At 40.2% G+C, this 18,755-nt stretch overlaps 1 protein-coding gene across 1 annotated transcript in view; it reads right to left on the minus strand.

The window, feature by feature from the left end:
* Window positions 1–238: 238 nt before the first annotated feature.
* Window positions 239–18,755, minus strand: part of LOC131234361 (large ribosomal subunit protein uL1-like) — an 84,660-nt gene continuing 66,143 nt past the window's right edge. The window contains exons 2-6 of the mRNA XM_058231179.1: window positions 9,159–9,209; window positions 5,383–5,602; window positions 4,926–5,091; window positions 2,705–2,910; window positions 239–486 (exon numbers count right to left, since the gene is read on the minus strand). Coding sequence (XP_058087162.1) covers window positions 433–486; window positions 2,705–2,910; window positions 4,926–5,091; window positions 5,383–5,602; window positions 9,159–9,163 — 651 coding nt within the window. The 5' untranslated portion in view covers window positions 9,164–9,209 and the 3' untranslated portion in view covers window positions 239–432. The remainder of the gene's footprint in view (window positions 487–2,704; window positions 2,911–4,925; window positions 5,092–5,382; window positions 5,603–9,158; window positions 9,210–18,755) is intronic.

The following is an 18,755-nucleotide window of genomic DNA, read 5'->3' on the forward strand; positions in this document are numbered from 1 at the left end:
TCATACTATCAAGGTGACTCGCATGATCCATCCATGTTGGGGTCTGGTAGAACAATGATCCGGATCCCCAAACCATGGGCCCCACATGTAGAACCACATTATTGGGATGAAGATTTCAACCCCAGCCTCCAAGAGGTCGAAAGCACAAGTGCTTCAGCAAATCACACACCATATTTCGTAATAGAAATGCCAAAAAAAGAAAAACAAGAGTAATTCTGCAACAGAAGAAAAATCAATCTACCAGTTCAATGTCCAATGAATTTAGCATTGGTAGTAGTTGCTCAGGCTGCAGTATATTCAGCATTTAATAAAAGGGAAAAAGAAAAAAGAAAAAAAAAACAATCTAAAATGATAGCTCAGTATTTCCTACAGAAATGATGGCGAGCTTCGCTTGAAGAACCTAACCAAAAACATTGTATAGAAAGGAATACCTCAGAAGATGCGGTTCGGCTTCCCCATTGTGCTCTTCAAGTACAGGCACCTCACCTGCATTTTACACCCACATGACAAAACATCAGAACTGAATGAACAACCAGGTTTTTGGTAAGCACTGCTTGCGCATTATACATCACCACACGGCAATCGAGACCGTTAATCCAGTAGGTCCTATCTTGGATGGGTTATGCGACAAAAGTCTCATAGGAGATCTTCACTGACCATGTTTAGGGCAGTTGGAAATGACAGTCCACATTTCAACACCTTTGGGAGGGGCAGATATCTGATCAATGAGATGAGGTCCATCCACACTTGTGGGCCCAATGGAGGAACTAAATGGATTTTGCAAAGCACGGTGGAAACCAGTGAAATTTTGAATCAGGCAGGAGTGTGACCCAGCTAGATCTAAAGATGGCTGTGCATGAGTGGGATGGCATACACGTGTGAATATGGATGGGGTGGATAGACTATGATTTAAGTTTGCCAGTGTCAAATGATGGCATTCATATAAATCTATCCTAATCACACTTGGGTGATCTTGAGTAACACCTGCTTTTGCAAATTGAGTCTGGAGGTTGACCATGTTCTTTTAAACCATCCATTTGATGGACCTCCACTTGGACAATTAGGACCATTCAATTAGCGCAACTTCCAGGCAGCACTCCATCTACAATGAGGCCCACAATACGGGCAGGTTTTGATTGATGTACATGTATGCATGCATTTGAGAGCAACTAATAATAAATAAACATGGGGTATGAACTAAGCACAAACCATTATAATCACGCTGCAGGAAAGTTGTGTGGGCCCCACTATGATGTGTTGACGACATCCACTCGGACCATCATGCAAAACATAACTAGTTTGGCCATGGACCCAAAAATCAGGCCAATCGATGAATGAGCAGGAACAGTTGAGGGGGGAGGGTGTGCCCTCACAACTGTTCCGTATGGTGTGGCCACTTCAGTCATGGATTGGCATGATTTTTGGGGCTGGGCCAAACATGGGAGGGCATGTAAGATGGTCAGGGTGGATGTCATCAACACATCATGATAGGACCCACAGTGCATTTGCACATAATTGTGATGAAACAATTGTGCCTGATCAGATTCCATAAATAAAAATTCTCTTTTAATTTGAAAGTGGAACCTCAACAAAGAGACATTATAGGCTATCCTCCAACCCAAGGCTTCACATGGTATATTTGAATTTTCAGTTCTTGTAAGTGGAACCACAGGCCCACAGTCACTGCCTGAAGTCTCCCCAATTGAAGGATCCTAGGCCACCCATCTAGGACCAACTCAGTTGGCTGTGAACTGCTGCTGTGTTCCCTATTTGTAGGCCACGTATCCAGGAGATCTCTGGGACATGGTCCAAGCATAAAGGGGACATGGTCTTGATCACTGAAGCATAGCCCCAACTTGTCCAGTATGTTAAGCAAAGCATTGGGTTGTTGGTCCTATAATTCCACTTGATATTGCCCCAAATCCATGCAGATAGGGGGTGCAAGGCCACTTCTCGGACGTCAAAGCAACAAGGCAGAAATAAAACTCCCAAGGTACCAATCAAAACTAAGATATTTGCATAAAGAAATGAACAAAGTGGAGCAGGCAGCAGCATGTTGTCCTTGGTTGTCTTATAGATTGAAGGGGTCATTAAATGGAATTACAGGTTACAAGCAAGGGATTTGTACTGCAAAATTCCTCAGGAATTCACATTTTACCAAATAACTCATGAATGGTTAGAAATTCTAGGGAAATGCTTTTTTGAGGGGAAATTTACCAAACTTCCCTCATCTTTTTTAATTTTTTTCCCTTTAAAACATAGCATTAGTTGGCAATTGTGGGACCCGCATGATGTTTAACATCCAGCCCATCCAACTTATGCAACCCATGATGGCAATCACATGAACAAAAAATCTAGCTGACCAATCAACAGAGGGGCTACACATGAGTTTGGATGTTTTCCAAGGCAGCTCCAAAATTACCCTTTGTTCTACCAAAAAGGAGATTTGGTGTTTCCTAATAGAAACCCAATAAGATATTGACGTTATTTTAGACAGGGTAAATGATTCGGCATTTTTAAATGGATTGAACAATTTGCCCAGTTCTCTGGGCAAAGACAGCATCTCTCATTCATCCCCATGTATTGGGAACTCCTTTCTTGTATAAGGTTGATTTTTTTTAATAAACTTCTTGTTACCAAAAAAAAAAAAGTTGAATTTGGACTGACGAGAAAGATAGTGCAAAGGATGAGCAAGTAAACTCACATTTTGCCAGTTCTTCTTCAGCAAAGATACAAGGAAGTTGACGCTAAGTTGCACATTCTGAAAGATTTGCTTCTCTTCCATCCCGCAGTTCCCAACGGCAACTCCCATGCAAAGCACCTTCTTCAGTTGGAACTTCACCATAGCTTTTGTCTCATTAACTTTTGCCTCTAGGGATTCCTGATGAGACACCAATGTGGGGAACTTTCCTGCATTGACAAAGGGACAATTGGAAATTATGAAACAAGATGGAAGAATCAGGTACGAAAGATCTCTATGCCAACTCCACCTGGAAGCCAGCCAGTCCCAAGCCAGGTTAAGGGAAAGAATTGAAGTCATGTGGGCAGCCGGTTGTGCAACTTGTGAAACACAATTATAACATTCATGTTCCAAACATAGTTGACAAGCATGCGCATGCACTCATACATAAAACAGGATTCATAAAGCCAACCCTGAATTGCAGACACGGCTAAGATGATCATCAGACACATCCATACACAGTATATCTGATCTATTTGCTAGTGCCTAGAGGAGGGGGTTTTAGATCAGCAACAAACAGCAGACAAGATCATTAACACTATAAATAACTTGGAAAACAATACCCTCTCATGTTCAGTTTAAGTTCTGATTCGGGATTTTTCTTTTTGGAATTCTTTTACAAAGATCCAAATACTTGAAAGGAAAGAATGGTAGAGGGAGAGAAACTGGTTATTTGTTCCTCATCTATTTTTGATTTCACATAACAATTTCATGTATTCTCTTTTCCTGCACCAATGAGTAGCTTAATTACTTAGATACAACAAGGACAGAGGCATAGACCCTACTGGATAGCCTTAAAAAAAATTCTCCTTTACGAAGCCTTACACAAAAGAGACCTCTTCCTAAGCACCAGCCAGATGAGAATCTGGATATTTGTCAATGAGAACCATGATCTTTGCCCACCTACCACAATCTCCTTATACAGCGACCATAGGGGGAAAAGAAAAGAGGACCACCGCAGCAAAAGGAGAAGTCTGTTAATCATCTCTTTCTTCTATAATTCACTAAGACTTGTGTCTTTTCTTTTTCTCAACCAATATAAACTGCTGCTACTTCTTAATGAAGATAACTGCTGTACAGTAATAAGCTAAAGCAAGGCACATAGGAAGCCATTGAGCAAAAGACTGGTTAGGAGAATAATGGCATGTGGAAGTTCATTTTTTTATGGCAGTTCATGGAGGGAACTGCAGACAGCCATTAGCAGTGATCAGGGGAAGGGAATTGTCGTGTTTTCAGGGCCCAATCTGGAATGCTGACTCTAGTAAAGCTGAGTTCTGTTCGGGCGGGTATGAAGGAACTCAAACGGTTACAAGTGCCACGCAAGGTGACTCAATGCGATTAATTGGGCTTCATCTGTGGGTGGCTACCATTGCAGATTGGTTAGATGCGTGGAGAAAATTAGGAAAATGAGGCAGATTTGGATGACCACTTGTTCTAATAGTATTTCTTTCTTTTTTCCTTTTAAAGAATCAAACTCTCCACCCTCTGAAACAACAAAACACAAGTTGCAGGAAGCAGGAACCTTCATAGCAACAGAAAGTAGACAATTAGCAACGACCCATCTATGATCACGTATGGACCCAACCATATGGGAGCAGCACTGCATGTAGAATATTCATGCAAGTATAACCCTGACAACAGAAGGAATCAATGCCCTGCTCTTGATAGCAATCAAGAGGAGTTTTTGGTTGCTTGACTTTACAGTGTCCAGACACGCAGGCCTCGGTGCATGCAGGTCAAATGGTTTTGTGATCCAAACAGAGCCATGGATGGAGAATGCCCAAGCAATTCCCCAAATTAGAAGGCCATAGACCTTTGGTCAGTCGCTTAGAAAAAGAACATTAAAAAAAAGTCATGGCAATGTCATTCAAAAAAGATTAAAAAAAAATAAAATTTACAGCAAGAGTTGACATCCAACAGAAAATAGACCAATGATCAAAGAGTTGAGATCTTGTATGATGTAAATTTTGGGGAATCCACATCCTCAATGGTTTCCATCAGAACAACAGCCTGAATCACTAATCCATAAGGCCCATGCATATTGAATCTCGTGCCTCACTGTTGTTGAGGCCCAATACCCTATAATTTTTTCTAAAAGGTTAGTACCTTATAACTCCTGGTCAATCATCAGGGCACAATTCATTCCTATAACCATAATCAGTGAATAACAACTGAAAATGCTTGCCTGCTTTGTTGAGACCAGGGCCCAGAAGTCGAGGGATCTGCTTGATGATGGCTTCTGATGCTAGAAAAGCATGGTATTTCTTCGCAAGCTTCTTGACCAACTTCTTGTTTTTGTTCATCTTCTTGAGTCCTTCAACATCCATATAGTCCAATCCTATCTTCTCTGCCTGCAATTAATATGAAATAACATTACAAAAGTACCAACAGGCAAGGATCTCAAAACATGGGATATTTGGGGGATATGGTCCATCCCCAGTAGGGCCCATCAGATCAACAGTCTAGATCATTTAACCATGCACACCCATGCCCCAGACTCTACAAACAGAAAACTGAGGGTACTGCAAATATCCTTGGGTTGAGGATCCACATAACTTCTCATGAGATAAATACCATAAATTCAAACCAAATACAGTGAATAAAATCTTGGTTAAAGTTTTGGCAATTAAAACTAAATTTACCTCTTCAACATGCTGGGCATCACCAAGCATGCAGACCTTCATTTTAGGACGAGGAATGTGTGGCAACTTCACAGACCCACTGAAACGCTTATCCTTTTGTGGATCATAGTTTTTTAGCCCAATCTGCAGCTCAATGGTCTCCGTAAAGTTACGCTTTTTCTCCTTGGCATCGCTGACAAGTTGGGTGATGGCCTCCCTCAATGCCTCACTCTGGAGCTTGCTGTTAAAAAAAGGAAAAAAATTCCAATGCAATCAGGGCCATTGAGAGATGAAAGTAATCGTAATTTACCTCTTATTAAATGTAGCATTTGGAAAAACTCTTTTTTCGCTGTCTTGGCAGTTTTTCAAGCAGTTTTTTTTTTTTTTAATACTAAAATCATTCATAACTCTTCGAAAAAAATGTAGCATTTGGCAAATAACTCGAAAAAAGCAGTTACACACGCACTCAGAGAGAGAGAGAGAGAGAGAGAGAGAGAGAGAGAGAGAGAGAGAGAGAGAGAGATGTATGCAGGTCTGTGTATATGGACCATGGCAAAAATCATTATGCATGCAGGTCTGTATATATTGACTATGGCAAAAATCATGGCTCCCAAGGAGAGGCAGCAAATGATGGGACTTCGTTGTTACACAAAGGTGAAAAACAGTTTTAAACAGTTTTTTTTAATGTTCCATCCGCATCTTTCCAGCTTAGTTGCAAGAAGCATGAGGGGAAGAGATAGCAAATTTATGTGTGGGATCAGGGAAGTGTTTGTTTCAAAATATTAGCAACAAGTTGAAGGCTTTGAAGCATGAGCCAAAGTATGAGCATGGGTTTTCAATTCTTCCTGAAAATAAAGAAATGTACCTGAAACTGAACCAACTGCCAATTGAGTGAAAAGTTTTTGGTTTGTTTTGAATGAGAAGCTCTCAGTTTTCAAGCCATCAAAGGACTTAAAATGGGATCGTATTTTCAGGTGGATGTATAAACTACATAGTGGAAGCTATTAGCCTATTACACTGCAAAATGCTTGGTGGGATCACCCACTTACAATCACCAATTAACGTTAGATAGAAGGGGCCCATAGCAGATCAAGTGTGGCCCAAATGACTTGGACCCAAAGACCAGAGCCATCCAGTTAAGAGCGTGAAAAATGGACAAAGACCAGAAAATGATCTTACCGTACATCTTACAAGCCCTTAATACAAAAATGTTATCATCTGATGATCAGGATGATTTTGGCAGCATGTGAATTCCATAGTGGCCTCTCCAGTGAAATGATCCACCACAAATGCAGGTGTTCCCACCTCAGGCACAAGAGGAATTTGCACACAATATGGTACAAGGAATTCTTACTTGATCATTATTCTACACAAAAGAATTGTCAGTTTCTTTTATATAAAAACACATTTTTTCTGTTCGACACAATGATTGTGGCTACATTTTGCAGGTTCTGACACACACACACACACACTCCTCAGCACAAACAGATTTGCTCAAAGAAACTCTGTTCACTCAAAAGAAGAGGTTACTAAAGGAAGAAGAACAATATCATACTATAGCAGAACTAGGTGGATCATACTCATTCATGGACGATTGGATGGACATCAGTCACAATTTTCCATTTCCATGTGCATGCATTGATAAATTTTATGCTTGTATTTTTTGAATTTGGGGAAAATTGAACCATTTAAATAGCGAGTGGAGCGTCAAAACATTATATGACACTACTTGTAGGCCGATCTACGGATTGTTGAAACTTTCTCGAATTTTCAACAAAATTGTTTTAAATTAAAAAAGGAAAAAAATATTTAAAAACTCATTTTCAGAGAAAATATGGTGATCAACCAAAATTGGTTTATCTGTCTTTTGATGAGTGTAAGCTGATCTATAGATTGGCCACACTATTGTATTTTGGAAATAAAATTAATTTTTATAAAGATTTATTTAAAAATATTTTTTTTTTACATAATGACTGAAATAAATATTAACTGTAACTAAATGATACAATTAATCTGCTCATACATGGTATGTTTCTGGAAAATATTGGAGATTAAAATATTATTACTTGTATTGTATTATTATAGCCACATCACTTTTGTTAGAAAGCGCATAGTTTATGCCTCCATACAAACAAGCTTATCATGCATACCTTCTATTTTGTACGATTTTTGAGTTCTAAGCGTGTGATCATGTCTCTTTTAAAATCCTATGAAGGTCCATTGAAAAAGTCCGATACAACCCCCCCATGTGATGCTGAAATGTTTGTATCCCAGGGGTGCAAACTGTGCAATACAGGCAGCGTTGCCAATACTTTATCCACTGTGCACATGCACTTCAATCCATCATCCATATTTTGGGGCCCATTTTGGATGCAGCATGCACGTCAACCAATTGAGGGTACAATGGTCAGTAGTCCAAATTCAATTATCAAAATCACATGGTTAAGGTCATAAGTCAGTATGAATTTCAGGCTACACTCCATACACAAAAGGACCAATGATGGATTGCACGAATTATAAGGCTCTGATGCATCTGGATGTAAACAGCATCCATATACATCTCTTCTATACAACTGGTGCCCATATTTAGTGATCCAGACAATTTATATGATGAGAGCTACCATGGATTGAGTATGGCCAAAACTAATTCCAATCTGGATGATTCTACATATCCCATCTGTCGCTGTAACTCTGGACCGTGTTATGTTCTCTCCCTAACCATTTACTCCTGGGCCACTGATCCAAGGGTTAGAATAGTTGGAATGTGGATAGTTTTATGGATTGTAATCTGTTGTTGGTACCATCATAGCAATGGTCATTCCCCAACAGCAGAACACTATTTAAGTTGATAGGTTTCGATACATCAGCACCGCATAATTCCTCTTTGGATGATCAGATTCTCAAACATGTATACCACTATTGCAATGGATGATAAATCACAAGTTCACAACAATAAAGAAAAACGTAACTGGTGAACTATCACCGTACAGGGCCAACAGTTCCCTTGATAAATGCCAAGACATTTTGCATGAGGAAATATCGAGAAGATGATTCATGAAACACCCATGATTGGGCCACTCATGAGGGGGCCACCATGAACATGCTTTGGCCCAAAATTCGACCGTTTACCAATTAGGTAGGCTACATGTATGCATTGAACAGATTGTTGACCTTGGTCATCTTTTTATCTAACCGTCCATTTTTTCCCTCATACATATGGCCCACACGTTGAGGGGAAAGGCCTGAGTTTGGTCCATGGCATGCTCACAGTGCCCCCCACCAGATGAATGGCCTGGATCTTGCACATGCATCCCACATGAGCAGGCATGTTGTGAATTGCCTCTTCAATCTCTCCATTAAATCGCTCTAGCACTTCACATATTTTGTCAATGGGGAAGAATCCATCACAAAATGTTAATATCCATGTTAGTCATCAAACACTCAAATCTCACTTGATGAGGCACACATGTATAAGATCCAGGCCATTCATCCTCACCCTTGATGGGCCATACACCAAAAATCACACACATCGGACAATCCTATATGCTAATTGGCGGAAATTTAAATTCACCATTGATTGGACCTTCATCTAACCGTCTAAATTTCTATATTAAAAAATCGTACAATCAGTGGCGTTGACTACTCGACAAGCATAATCATCAGGGGTACCCCCATCCAGTGTAGGACCCAACAAATGAAGGGTTCAGATCTACTACATGCTTGCCACGTGTACCTAAATGAGAGATCAATAAATACAATGGTAAAAGGAGGAAGAAAAGGCCTAGGAATCCAAATACCTCATGATTTTGATCTTCTCCTTTCTGAAATTCCTTCAGAAATTACTCTCCTGATTTCAGAAGAACAAAAACACTCAAGTATTAGTCGGATCGGATTATCAACAAAAATGAAAAAAATGAGATTTTTTGTAGGACGAGAAAGCGAGAAATGAGGGTTTTGTATCTTGACATGAATCCAGATGCAAAAGCCTAGAATTTCAAATTGATAAAGCTGGTAAGGAGAGATACGGGCCAGATGAGGAGGCGGAGAATGGAGAAAGAAAAACCCTAGCAGGCACTCTCGCCTTTATATAAAAACCCTAGTCGGGCTTGTCTTCGTATTGTCTAGAGTGCGCAGGGTGCGCAGTGCGCGAACTCATGTAAGGGCGGCCGAGCACCGCATGTGAATTTCCTAAGCACAGAGCCCGTGTAACCAAAAGAGCTGTGGGGCTCACAGTGATGTCTTTGGGAAATCCAATCCGTCCATCCGTTTAGCTAGATCATGTTAGGACTTGAGATGAAAATTCAAGTAGGCTAAAATCTCAAGTGGACCACACCGTGAGAAAAAAGAGAGGATTGAATGACCAGCATTGAAACATTCCTCATCTTCGTGTGAATTACTTTTTGAACAAGTTGAATGGCATATAAAAGTCACGGTGGGCCTTGGGAAGATTTCAATGGTGAGCGTTTCTGTTCGCCTGTTTTTTTTATTTTTATTTTTTATGTCGTGGCCCTTGAATCTGCACCATTCTTTTATGTAATGCGGGTGGAACCCTGGTGGCAGGGCTCACCTTGACGTATGAATTGTTTATCGACATTGTTCATCTTATTTTTCAGCTTATTTTAAGCCGTAGTCCATAAAATGAAGTAGATATATCTTTCAAGTGGACCGCATTATGGAAAATAGTGGCTGAGTTCAATGCTCATTGTTAAAAACTTCCTAAGCCCCACCTAATGTTTATTGACCATCCAAAACTTTTGTGCCTAAGAAAGGTTTTTAACAGGCAATAACCACTACTTGTGTTGTGATTCCTGTATTTGCTTCATTTTTGGTAGCATGGCTTAACATAAGTGGGTAAAAATGAAAGGTTGGTTCTTTTCTTTTTCTTTTTTTTTTTCTTTTTTTTTAAAAATTTTTACACACGCACACACACCCCACACACTCATGCTAGTGGAATTTCACCACATATGGATACTTGAACCCTTAACCGTGTGTTGAAACTCCTGCGAGTCTACCACCTGAGCAAGAGTAAGGATCATGAAAGGTTGGTTCTTACTTATGCATTAGAGACTTATAAGTAGGGGTGCACATCAGACCAGTAGAATTGTGGAACTGGACTAGAACTGACCAAACTATACGGTTTGGTCTAATTCTAAAGTGCACCGGATTTGATTTCGAAAATCAAAGAACTGATTACTTCAGTTCGGTTCTTAGTTTGGGGGTATGTAGAATTGAAACAAACCGTGGATATGAATCGTGTATCTGAATCGTGAACCAAACTGTGGATCCGAACCATAACCGGACCTTATTATTATTATTTTTTTGAAAAAAACATAAACTATTCATTCTACCTTCAGTCTTCACGTGCTGCTCCCCCTGCTGCAAGCCTGCATCTTGCGACAATGTCTGGTTAATTATCTCTCTCTCTCTCATAACCGTAGAACTGATCCGGAACTGAATTGGTTTTAACGGTCCGGTTCCGGTTCGGTTCCGGTTTCACCCTGGAATTGGGCCGAACCGATCCATGTGCACCCCTACTTCAAGAGTTTTAACACGAGGTTATGGGTTTGACTATCCATTGTAGTGAAAATCTATTATAGTATAAGTGTGTGAGTGTGTGTTGGGTGTAAGTACCTGTGTGAAAAAAGAAATTATGACATAACAAATACATACATCAAAAGTGGGCTGTACAGACTGTATGGATTTCCTAATAGGAGAAAGAAAACTGAAAAACTTGGGCACAACTTAGCTTACCTAGAACTAGCAATGTGGGGTGGAGCCTTGACTAGGTGGCCTACTTGATGTATGTGTTGTACATTGTCCATACATTTTCTCAACTCATTTTATAGCATTAGCTCAAAATTAAATGAAGTAATAAAAATCTTAGGTGGACCATACCACAGGATCCATGGTCATTAAATGCCTACATTTAAAAACTTCATAAACCTACTGTAATGTTTAGTTGCCATCCTAAGGTTACACATAGCTAGATGAAAGGAAAATGCAATTATTAGCTTGATACCAAACTTTTGTGACCCACAAGAAGTTTTTAATAGTCAATCACTACTAGAGTTGTACATGAGTAGAAATGAGTTAAGCTTGGTGCAGCTCGGTTCGGCCAGCAAACTACTCTAGCTCGAACTCAGCTCAGCTCGATCCTTGAGCCTGACTGGATAGACCGGTTCAGCTTGGTCACTGGCTTGGGCTAGCTCAAGCCAAGCTTAAGCTTGAATATTTCGAGTTAAATTCGAATTTAAGCCTAAATTGATTCAAACTGAGTCAAGTTTGAGTCAAGTTCTGGGCCGAGTTGAGCTTGGTCTAACTGGGACTTTGGCTCAAAAATTTTTCAAGATCAAAAAAATCAACTCAACTTGGCTTGAACCTAATTTTGAGCAGAGTCAACTGGAGCTTTTCAAACTCAAGTCAAGCTAGTTAACCAAGTTAACTCAGTTCACGTACAGCTCTAATCACCGCAGTTTAGGGGTGTGGTCCTCTTGATATTTACATCATGCTATAAAATGAGTTGGCAAAACAGATGGACAACATAGATATCAACGCATGCGTTGAGGTGAGCCCCACAGTCAGGACACCACTCACACCACTGGTTCCAGGTCCCGGCCAAGTCGCACGTGGGAATGTGATGGGGATAGAGCGAATGTCATGCAGTCATCACGTCCGTTGCAAGAGCTCCCTCAAACAGGTGTTGTACGAAAATAGCTTTTATGGCTACTTGCTGTGCGCATGAGTTCAGCCCAATTATTGTTGGGTCCGAGCTGGGCTCGGGTTCAATGCTCTTTGGGTTCGTCCGGAGGCACCTTCTGTAGTGGTTCTTGAGGTGGGCCGTGCATAAGTCGAGCCTAATTTTGGTTATGTCTAGCCGAACCGTCATGTCCTTTGAGCCCATTTGGACACACCTTACGAAGGGTGCTTGAGGTGGGCCTTGCAAGAGTCCAGCCCAATTTGGTTGGGTTTGGGCTGAGGCTCCATGCCCTTTGGACGCACCCTCCGAAAGGGTGCTTGAGGTAGGACCTGCTTTGGTTGGGTCTGGGCTAAGGGTCCAGCCCGAGCTCTGGCCCAATAGATAAAAACCTCTCACCTACCCTTGGCAACAAAAATATTCCAAAAACCTCTTAATTGACAAATATTATCCATGGAATCATGGCCGTCCATCTCCTCAACGTGTCCTCTCCTCTCTATTCAGTCTCTCTGATGGTCTGGATCGCTACACATCAGTGCCTCGTGGGAGTAAAATGAGTCACTATCATTTTTAAAATGGTGCAAAACTAACATGGAGTGCACTATTCTTCACCTGCCAAAACCCTCTGCACCCACTTTCTGCAGGGCCCGTCAGTTGTATGTAAAATCCACTCCGTCCATCAGGTTCCGTCCTTGATTATAGGCCATCACCATAAAATAAATCAGATCCACAACTAACGTGGACCACACCAAGGGAAACAGTGAGATAGGATGCCGATTGCCAACCGTAGGTTTGTGTGAACCTTTCATCAAACCCGTTAATCAGTTGTACTCATCAGGATAAAGTGAAGTTACAAAAATACGCCCATCTAAAACTTAGGTGGAACACATTGAGGAAGGATTTTGAGAGTAATTTTACATTGATGTGGCCATCAGGAGGTTTCTTAGTAGTCTGATATTTTGTATGTACAGTTCAAATAAGAGTTCCCACCTGATGGACGAAGTGGATCTACATGTACAACATAGTGGGCCCCACTTATCTTGGGTGACCATCCCGTTCCCTTTAGACTAAACTCGATCGGATGACCATTGCAATGAGTTATTTGATGCACTGGCGAAATAAAACACTTGATACACAGGAGCTCCTAAATTAAACACGTGTCATAAATTACCCCAAATTAAACCGATTAAAAAAAAAAAAAAAAAACCAATGTTACTTCTACACTGTACAAAAACTAGAATGGTTGAACCATCCAAACCCCTGATTCGTGGACACTTGTATAGTGAAATATAATCATAGGATAATTTTCAAAATATAATCATTGGATAATTTTCATTTTTAACCGTTCAATAAATATTTACCAGTGAATCTTTAGCTTAGTTGGTTGTAATGGAATTTATGGAGAGGAGGAATAATGCCAAGTAATTGCTCCCAATCATCATCAGTAATCAAAGGGAGCCTTTGTGCACAAGGAATTAATGGACTGTGGAAAGGAAGACCCAAGTGTAAGAATGCATCCAATTGCCTAATTCCCCATTCCCTACACAGCAACTGAAAGGTACGGGTTTCATCCCTCCAGCGCTCACAGAGAGCCGCCATTAGAAATCGATTGCTGGGATTCTTCTTAAATCTCAAGCACAACAAATTGGAGAAGGGAGTGTCCGTAAGAACTCTGTAATTTGGGCTTTATTGATTAAACGTCTGGATTGTCCAAAGGGTTGGATCATGTGATCAGCTGCACTAGCAGGCCCCACTAAGTTGTGATACATCCAAATTTGATGTAAGGGGTGGTGTGCTACTAATATAATATGCACACAATGTCTTGATGTAATTGGGATTACCAATTCGTGTGTAGTCACCACGGTCAAAACTCCTCTCCTTGAGAGGCTGAACACGAATTGGTAATCCCATTTCTATTAAGACACTGTGCATATCACAATAGTAGCGCACTACCCATTACACGAATTCTAGATGTATCACAACTCAGTGAGGTCTGCTGGTGCACCTGGTCACATTATCTAACCTTTAGGACAATCCAGACTATTGATCAATAATGCCCACCTTATAGAGTTTTTACAATGTTGACTAAGACAACATCTAGAAAGGGTCGAGAGCCAGGAAACCACTCATCCCACATCTCGGGAATACAAACACTCTTTTATGTTAGGGAGTGGAGCACTTTCATGAGCTGTAAATGACATGTGATGATCGAAGCACGGTATATATGCTGGATCTAACTCTGGCTTAGAAAGAATGGAACGGCCATGCGTTCCTCCAGACATGGATACACAAAGGCAAGATTGAGATAAGAATCTAACCGCCACTCCCTTAAAAGTCTAAGAAATTCGGGGCACACGGGTGAGTCATGAAAGGCCACATGAAAAACCATTCCATCCCATGTTTCATCAAGGGTCATAAGAGATGACACCCAATGAGGAAAGGAAGACCCACTTTGAATGTCCCTTTAAGGAAGCACATGTACCAAAGAGGAAACCATTAAGGATGTCCAATGAAGAAAAAGGGTAACTACCTCATGTGTTGGCCCATGGAGATATACAAATAAGCAATCTCCTTTTTTCCAAGTACTCATCAAAGACTTGGGAGCTTAATCAAATCCCTTCATTTACATCCACATGGGACTCAAAAGCAATTCAAGGCCCACTTGAGTCTCAAATAAAGAAAAAGGAAAATGGTCGTTCTAAACCAAACCACAAGGACCCAACAAAATTGTTCAAGGAAAAGCTCACAAAAAGGGGTTGCCTGAATGTCTATATCCACATGAACCTGACAAGTTTCGAGGCCCACTTGAGACAAAAGATGGTGCAATGGATTGTGGGCCGATCTCTTATGCCCATAGCAAAGTTTAGGCACTTTCACAAAAGACCTTGACGAAGCAAAATTTGACGTGGGCCACCCAAACTTCATGAGGGCCTAACCATCTTCAAAGATACAAAGGGAAAGGAAATATGAGAAAGAAAGAAAAAGGAAAAAAGAGAGAGAGAGAGAGAGAGAGAGAGACAAAATGTAAAAGAGGGAGCCAAAATGAACCTTGGGCTCACCAAAGTACACATGGGGCCCAAAGGTTCACTTTGGAACCATTTGTTTACATGACAAAGTCTCTTCTCAAAAATGAAATTCTCCCATGTATACTGGGCATACATGAAAAGAATGACATTTGTACAAATGGGAGAGAGAAATAAAAATGGAAAATGGATAAATAAAAAAAAAAAAAAGGAAAAAAAAGATGAAAGCAGAAATAAGAAGAAACTTCAACTCTATTTTGCACCACCTTGGTAACTTGAGAAGCACTTAAACTTGTTGCACTCAGTCTCCTTTGAACAATCCAAACACCACCTATGGAGATAAGAAGAGAGAAGGAAAAAACATGAGAATGATGAAAAGAAAAAGAAAGAAAAGTAAATAATGAGAAACGAAGCTTACCCACACACTGTTGTTGTCCAAAAAGCCTCCAAATGACCACCACAAAAAAAAAAAAAAAAGTTAAGGGGGAGAAGAGAAGAAAATGAAGAAAGGAAAGATAAGATGAGAGAGAGAGAGAGAGAGAGAGAGAGAGAGAGAGAGAGAGAGAGAGAGAGAGAGGATCTTGAAACCGATGCCAAAAATTAAATGGCCACCCTTGGGCCACATTATATAGTAAAAGTCAATGCATACCATTAACTAATGCATAAAAAAAATCAATGGAAAAAATAATAATTGAAGAAACAATTTAAACATCAAATATTCATTAAAAGGTTCATCCCTTAGCCTTAGTTAAGAGATTAGCCAAGTATGACTAACATTTTAAACAAAACATAAGAAAAATTAGACAACACGAACAAGAACCGAAGGATTTAAAAGAAATGGAGATTCCGAAGAGGCTCCGTAACTCCTAAGTCTCTCTCCTCTACCCTAATTTATACTTAAAAATGCTTAGAACACCCCTTTAACTAGGAAAAGTTTGCATAGATTTGGAACCGACTTTAATTTTCGCACTTTTATTACGCTTCGGTCACACTGATAGTCACCTTCGGTCACACCGAACATTACTTTGGTCACACCAACCAAATTTCTTCAATTTTCTTCTGAAGTCTCTGTCTCCCTTAGGTCACACCAAACTGTCCTTCAGTGCCACCAAACCTAGCTTTGGTCGGACCTATATGTCGAGTCGAATTAAGTTTGAAAATTACAATTTCTTGATGGACTGCTTCGTGCACATTCAGTTAAACCGAACCAACATCAGGTGGGACCGAAGACTATGCTATTTCTATTATTGAATTGTGTAATTTTTCAATCATTCGTTCATCTTTTGCACTTGGTTTTCTTGGATCTTTATCATGTGGACTCTTCATTAATGTCTTCCAATTCTCCAAGTCTTTTATTGATTAATATTTTGAGCTTTATTCCTTATTCTTAAGTATGATTTCATCTTTGTTTTTCGGATTACCTCGCAATACAAAATATATGTTAGTTAACCAAGAAAGCACTTTGAATGCGTGAAAACTAGTGCAATTAAGAGGATAATATATGAAATATTTAGATGTTATCAGGTGACTTTTATCAGAAAACTTCAAAAATAGTGCCTGACTTCAAAGGCACTAAGAGATCTTCCATATTTTTGCGTGGGGGCCAACACAAAAGCAAATAAGATCTGAATACTCTTGGTTTTTCCAAAAATGTTGGATCCTCACGTGCACAAAGTATGGTCAGTCTGAACTCAGAGTGACAGAAAAATTGTATTAAATGTTAATACCATGAATGAATGATAAGTCAGTAAGTCTTAGTCAAAAGAAACCATTCGAAAGGGTGAAAAAGACAAATTGTAACCTAACTATTAAAACCAACAGACTGCATAGAAAAAGATCACCTACACATACATAGTCCTGGATATTTATGTACCTTGATCAAGTCCAAGTCAGTGTATTGAGATCCTTGTAAGGCTGCAGAAAGTGTAGAGTAAGTTAACCATTTTGACGATAAAATGAAACAAGTACTCCTGTGGTGATCTGGGAAGAAACGGGCATTCCAGTTCCAGATAGTATCCTCGTAAGGCCGTAGAAAGTGCATGGGCTCTACTATACTGGGTTCTTCCGATCTTAAGTGAAAAGGTCGCGATTAATTATTTGTGAAGCAGCAGAAAGTGCAGGGACAATCACAACATTTTCTCCAAACCCTTGTGATATGTACAAGTCATTTACTTTTAACAATCAACTGACTCAGATACAAAGGCAGGAAACATGTTTAAACCGCATTTTAATATGACAATGGCGGGTACGGTGTCCATTCGCTTTGGCATTAGGTTCTCCCAAAGATGGGCATCTGTAAACACCCTACCTTAGGCCGATAAGCTTGATTGAACAGAAATCATAATCCATATTCCATACCCTTAACCCTAAAATCCAAGGAACCAACCCTAAAACCCAATTAACCTAGTCACAATAACCTGACAAAACTCTAAACCTGGTCCCGAACCCAAACTTTAGAAAAAACTCAACCTATAGAGTTAGCCTTTAAGTCAATCCACCGAGTCAACTCACTCAGTTAGATCACATATCCTACCCAATCAACTCACCTTGTCAAACCAAGTCCATAAACCCATTTTGGCCCATGCCCATTTCAAAGCCCAAATTGGAGGAAAGAGGAGGCAACAAAGCAACTTCAGAGGACTAAAGCTGTCAACGTGTACAGGAGGAGACTCCCTTCGAAGCTGGAGCAAAAGTGGAGGACGAGTGGCACCTAGGGTGCTGCTTGCCACGTGACATTGGCTAGCTGCCTACTCGTATGCATCTATCCTCCCTGCTTATTTCATGCATGTGCGAAACTTTGAAATTACTCTGAAACTTCTCTCTTAAGCCAAAATTATACCTTATGCTATCTAAACCAACACATGAGATTTTGATAGATGACAATCTTAAATCACAGCTATCCAAACCCTTTTTAACTTCAAGCTTTACAGGAATGACTAGAAAACTAGGTTGGAGGGCTATAAATACCCCAATTCTGTTCACATTTTGAGGCATCCTCAATCAAGCATCCATTATCATTCTTTTATCATTCACTAACCATCCGTCTCATCCACAAGCCTCTTTCAAGCATCCTAAACCCCCTTAGCCATCTCCCACCAAGGAGAGTGAGAGTGAGGAAGAGAGCTTAGCCTGGGTCCAGCTCTAACACCGGCCTTGAGCCGACCCAAGTTCAATCCAAGCCACTTGATACGATCCTTGTGACACTACCATCCGCCCAATTATTTTCAATCAACTTTCATCTAGCCATAGCATTTGCATAACACAACATTCATCTCATCAATTAACACATTTTGCACCAAATTGGCTCAAAAGTATGCTATGAGGCTTGACGATTTAATCGGATCCTGCTCAACAGAAAACATACCAATTACTTTACATTTTGTCATAAGTATTACACACATTTATATACGAGCACCGAATCATAACCCTCAAGAACAATAAGATCTTGTGATGTAGAGACCATACATCTGCACGAGTAGAGTAGGTGCCTAACACCTTCCCTCTCTGTAACCGCAGTCCCCTACAAAATCTTTGATCGTAAAACCAAATAGCCATCTTAGGGCTGCAAATCTTTGGATCCCTACCCTAACATTTGTATAGGGTCTGACCAGCTGTAGAGATGAAGAAATTGTCTAGTGGTGACTCTGGTAAAAAATAATCAATCAATCACAGTGCAA

This window comes from Magnolia sinica, chromosome 19, assembly GCF_029962835.1.
Source record: "Magnolia sinica isolate HGM2019 chromosome 19, MsV1, whole genome shotgun sequence".
In the NCBI taxonomy this organism is placed as follows: Eukaryota; Viridiplantae; Streptophyta; class Magnoliopsida; order Magnoliales; family Magnoliaceae; genus Magnolia; species Magnolia sinica.